General features: G+C 44.6%; 1 protein-coding gene across 2 annotated transcripts in view; it reads left to right on the top strand.

Moving 5' to 3' along the window:
* The window catches only part of LOC135917074 (uncharacterized), a 38,528-nt gene extending 35,016 nt beyond the window's left edge, over positions 1-3,512 (top strand). For both annotated transcript variants that reach the window (XM_065450573.2, XM_065450572.1), the window contains exon 5: positions 2,919-3,512. In XM_065450573.2, coding sequence (XP_065306645.1) covers positions 2,919-3,327 — 409 coding nt within the window. In that variant the 3' untranslated portion in view covers positions 3,328-3,512. The remainder of the gene's footprint in view (positions 1-2,918) is intronic.
* The last annotated feature ends 2,488 nt before the right edge of the window (positions 3,513-6,000 follow it).

Raw genomic sequence — 6,000 nt, forward strand, 5'->3', positions numbered from 1 at the left:
GACCGATTTTTTTACCAAATTACGCCTGCACGGCAGCCGTTGGCGGCTTCGCCGCATCTCTGGCGACGTGGCTTCCCGCGCGTTTAGCGGGCAGGAATTTTAGCCAGATGGAAATATCAGTCGAAGGAGAAGATGTTACGCAGGAAGTCTACGAGGATAGCAAAGGCTGGCGTTCAGTTATACGACGTAAAGCCAAAGAATCAACGCCACAGCGACAACACGTGCCACCCCAGTCGACGGGACATGGCAAGAAACAGATAGAGCGTCGTCTACGACAAATCACCAAGGCGAGCAGAATGCTGTAATTATACCCAAGGAGGATTACATGAGTATAGTAAGACCAAAAGGGGGTTTTTGAGTCTCCGAATACGCGAGAACCCACATTGTCCAAAGCATCGTCACGGCAGCCAGCCTAAATAAAGAGGCACGAGAGCAAGACACGATATGTGTCAGCTATCAAAAGAACATAATAGGGATCAGTACTCCCAATGAAGAACACGCTGACAAGTACAAGATCCTTTGCTTCAGGACGAATACGCAGGAATATTAAGCCAGCGCTTACGAAGCGGCCCCGGACAATACAACCAAAGGAGTGATCCGAGGCATAGCTCTGGAAGACAGCGCACAAGACATCGTTAGGAAAGTAATAACTCTAAGAAATCGTGCAGCAATCGCCGCCAAGAGAGTGGGCAACGCAACAAACATGATTGTACTGCTCGATGGACACAAGGTCCCAAGCTACGTGAGATAGGCTGCTGCCTTGTTGCGGTGCACGTTGTACAAGAAACAACTGGGCATGTGCTACCCATGTGGACGATTAGGATACAGAGCGGACGTGTGACCTAACTCCGACGACAAGATTTGCCAAAGATGCGGGTTGGCGGACCTTCCCGAAAACCATGAATGCAAGGCTAAGTGTCAGCTATGCTACATGGATCACCTTACAGTAGATCGAGAATGCAAGGCAAGATACAAGATCACGTTCCTGGCGGAGAAACATCGCTGGGAAAGAATTAAACGAGAAAGAGACAAAGAACAAGCAAACAACACGACGCAAGATGAGCCGCATGGCCTAAGCATTCTAAAGAATTGGCCGGAACCCCTTCGAAACCTTCGAAAGAAGGGCGTAGCAGATCCAGGTGCAGGAGCAAAGGCCGGTCGAGGTCCAAAACCAGGTCGAGCAGATCTAGATCCAGGAGCGCGAGCCAGGTCCAAGGCCAAGGAACCCCTCAATCCTGGAGACACCACGCCAACACCAACGCTGAGCTGGGCAAGCGCGGTCAAGAGGAAGTGCGCGGAGGCGGAGGCTGTAGCTAATCATAAATTATAGGAAGAGCTGGCACAGCTAAAACAAGTCGTTGCAGCAATGAAACAACAAATGGCAGTATTGAGTGAGGAGAATAAAAGATTAAAAGAAGTTCACACACCGCAAGTTGAAAAACGAAAACAGAGCGAAAGTTCAGCAAACACAATGGAGAGCGAGAATGTGAACATGGAAGAAAACAGCGATACTCCACAACTTAAACTCAAAACGGCAGAGATTACTGAGAACAATGGGACCAAACCCAAGAAAACTAAAACCGCAAGCATAAGAAAGGAACGACTAGAAGAATTTGAACCCAGACTTGAGCAAAAGATAGAAGAGCGCATGAGCTAGATGGAAGAATCAATTAAGTCGGCCATGGTCAGCATAATCGCACAACTACAACCCGTACAGCAACATCTTGAGAATATAAACGCAAGAATATTGAGGTTAGAAGAAAGAATGGATGCTGTAGCCCCTGCAAAGGAAATAGGAGTCCAGGCAACTCTCAAGTCTTCCTTACTGCTCAGCCCGTCGATACTAGGCCCGACGGCCTCTAATATCACAGCGTAATCATGGCCAGGCAAAGAAAAGGCAGATATGTCATGTGGCAATAAAGTTGCAGAATTTACCGAAATAAAAAAATCGAATCTGTATCAATACCAAAAAATAAAAGATAAGCCAGACGTAATAATTCTACAAGAAACGAATGGTCTCGCCAGACTGTCAGGGTACAAATCCATAGCCAATACCGTAGGAGAAACCAAGGCCCTTACCACCCTAGTCAGAAGAGACCATACGGTTGTACAACATGATACACGAGTCACAAACAAACAACATACTAATTGAAATTATACCATCAAGAAAGACAAATAGTAGTATATTCATTCTAAACGTATACAGTAGTCCAAAATTCAAGAGGCACAGATTCTTAACACTCTTCAAACGGATGCTCAACATAGCAGCTGACCGGAAGGTGATAATAGGTGGAGACTCCCGAAACGCCGCCCACACCACGTGGGGTGCAAGTACATCCACACCAAAGAGAAAAATATATGGCTCGACTCTCAACCTCTTGTCACGGACCCAGCGACGCCCTCAAGGCAAGGCAACAGCGTCTGTGACGACTGTACATCCACACCAAAGAGAAAAATATATGGCTCGACTCTCAACCTCTTGTCACGGACCCAGCGACGCCCTCAAGGCAAGGCAACAGCGTCTGTGAACGAACGCTACTGCAAGCACCGAGTGGGCATATCTTACGACGCGGAGAAAATGGAGTGTTACCGCTGCGTCGGCCAATCGATACTGGAAGATTTTGTAATGGGCACGCTGGTGAGGGAAATGTTTGTCGGCATACACGGATTCGACGGATGACTTCCTCTTAGATGATTCACTGTAAGCCGTAACACTAGCATAACCCAAGACTACCACCAGCCATACTGCCAGCTGATCCGAGAATAACACACTATTGCTTCGCAATCACCAGGCTTAACCAAGCTAAGCAACGGCCGTTTTTTCATTTACCTCCATGATCCTTGCTCTGACGTTCGCTTACCTCGCGAGAGCCAGAGGTGCAGCCTCTCATAAACGTCTTTTTTTTTATTTGCTGCAGGCAAGACGTTCCGGAAACATGGTGGTTCTACGGCAACAAGCAGTGTGAGCGGTGGTCATTCCCATCGGGGCGATGTCCTGTCAATGGCAGCGATGTATTCACGTCGTTCAGTGAATGTTCGCGTCGTTGCAACCATGACGGGGTCAATGTCCGCCACCTCCAGCAGCGCATCGAAACGGACCCAGAGCTCAAGCCGTGCCGCATGCCCCGAACGGACGTGTGCGGTTCTGAACAGCTACGCTTCGCGTACTTCGCCGACACCAGCGCGGTGTCCACGGCTGATGGTCGAAGTGGAGCACTTTGTCACTCGGTGCCTGTGGCCAACCAGCTTGGCCATCGGTGCCTGGCTGGCACAAACCGCTTCGACAGCGCCAGGGCGTGCCGCAAGACCTGCGTAGTCGGCGGATAGGGAAAGCGTCGCATTGCCGGCGCGCACATACATCTTTTGTGTCAGCTTAAGTGTTGCTTTATCTTTCTGACTGCCCGCACAAGAGGTTAATTTCTTTTCCTGCCTTTGCATGATGTAAGCTGACTTGTTTGTTGCTGAAAGGAGAATAAACAAAAAAAGGAAACACCTGCGACTTTTGACACACACTTGTGAATGTTTCTTTATTGAATCTCTATTTAAGGCTGTTTTTTTTGCACTTCATTCTAGCTGGTCGCACATATAAACTGTTTTAAGCCTTTAGATTGAACAGCTTGTTTATTAGGAAGGATGTCCACAAAATACCGCCATGCCTTACATTGTCGTGCCACGCCGACTCTGTTGCAAACTTTGCCAATGCATTTTTTTGTCAGATTCCCTATTGCAGCTGCCCACAGTTTGACAGCTCCATTCGTACTATGTTAGCCTTTTCAATTCGCCTAGTTGGGAGTACGAGTAATAACCCCTTGTTTCATTGCATGGGCTTGTTTCTACGGCTTCAAAAGAAAGTCTTTTATACACTGAACTAATTTTCAAAGGTTGTATATGCAAAACTCTATGGCGTCTCTGAAGAAAGCTACCGTATAAAATGACGCTACAGAAATTTGGCCTTGCAGCACTATCACCTAAACTCGGGAGAATGAGAATGTGCAACGTGCATGATCGTTGCACGTACCGGAACGGCGAGACATGCCCCGTGGTGACAGATGAAACCACAGTTCCATCACAAAGAAATCGCTACCGTATAAGCCGACAAGCACTTGCCATCGCCTTTGATTGGAGTTGCTTCAGGCAGCACAAGCCAGCATATATGCTCCCCTCGCTTGTGCATCAACGCTCGAACGCATCAAATCAGTTTTATATTTCATGAAACCTTAACGCATGCTATAGCGTGAGCTCCTCGTAGGTAAACTTTATGCTTTACTGACGTTTGCGGCGACCCTGCATGATTCCGCTGGGAGAAATGGCTGCATCGGTGAGAAAGAATTCAGTGGCACGCCAAGGTTGTACCGATAGAGGGAGTGGCTGACAATCACGTAGGAACTTTCGAACTAGCAGGGAACGCTGGGACCGGACTGGTGGCTCAAACTATGTAAATCGGCAAGCACGCTCTAATACTCATTTAATCACCATATAATGGCACACCTATTTTTGACTACTTTCACTGTTCCTACGACACTCAGCGACCACAGCTTCTGTGGTGACCTACTTCGGCTTAGAAATCAAACAGTCCTAAAGAATAATGTTTAAACATGTTGTGCATCCTATTTGAAAAGAACCATAATGTGATTATGGGTCGGCAAAGTAAACGAAGCCCTAAGGCAAAAAAAATATGTATATATATATATACATGTTTTTATACATATATATATTATTATACATATATATTATATACAATATATATATATATATATATATATATATATATATATATATATATATATATATATATATATATATATATAAAGCGTTTGATTGTGTTTGTCACACCAAACTAATGAATAAACTGAATAGCATTATCGGAGACACAGAAATTGTTGCTTGGGTTCGTGGGTTTTTGTTTAATAGGTGTCAGTTTGTTATTTTCGAACATACAACATCAGATATAGTATCAGTTACGTCAGGAGTACCACAGGGCTCCGTGCTTGGGCCCTTGTTATTTCTCGTGTATATTAATGATATAACCTCTAACATAGACTGTAAAATAAAGTTATTCGCGGACGACTGTATCATTTATAGAGAAATTAAAAATGATCAAGATCACTACTCCCTTAACAAATCACTTAGTAGTACGAAATGGTGCTCAGACTGGCAGATGATAATCAATGTAAAAAATCAGCATGTATGACCATAACGAGGAAAAAAGAACCCTCAGACTTCTGCTACACCATAAATGGTACAGTTTTGACTAAAGTACAAAAATATAAATATCTAGGCTTAACAATAACGTCAGACCTAAGGTGGGACGAGCATATTCACCACATTACCTCATCTGCTATGCAAAAGTTATTTTTCCTTCGAGGATGACTTCAACTCGCACCCTTGTCAACAGAACTCCTACCATACAAAACATTCGTTAGGCCGATCCTCGAATACGGAAACACTGTATGGTTCCCTCACACCAAAACTAACATAGAGAAAATAGAAACAGTACAAAGGAAGGCCATTCGATTTATCCATAACAAATTTAGACGTCAAGACTCTCCCTCTAACCTTCTAGCAATTTCTGGGCTCCTTACGCTCGAAGCCCGAGCGAAACAGGCACGTTTGCAATTTCTTTATCAACTTCTGCATAATTCTTTCAAAATTCACATTTCAAATTACATTTCTTATTCACAAACACGACCTACCAGGCACAAACACACAAACACCTTAGTAGAATATAAATGTAATAATAATGTGTTTAAATATTCCTTTTTTCCGGTTGCTATCCGGGAATGGAATATGTTATCGCCTCTCAACACTAACACAGTCACTGTCTCAGTTTGAATTAGAAATTCAAAAAATTGTTTAGCAAGTTAAAATTGCTAGTGCTATTATTGATCGTGCAAACCACCATGTACTTGTGCCCTGTGTATGTAGTCGGGTATGCACCGTAGAATACCTCAATTGCCATTTCTTACTTTTTTTTTAAAGCTCGCATGTACTTGTGTTTGG

This window comes from Dermacentor albipictus, unplaced genomic scaffold (assembly GCF_038994185.2).
Source record: "Dermacentor albipictus isolate Rhodes 1998 colony unplaced genomic scaffold, USDA_Dalb.pri_finalv2 scaffold_19, whole genome shotgun sequence".
In the NCBI taxonomy this organism is placed as follows: Eukaryota; Metazoa; Arthropoda; class Arachnida; order Ixodida; family Ixodidae; genus Dermacentor; species Dermacentor albipictus.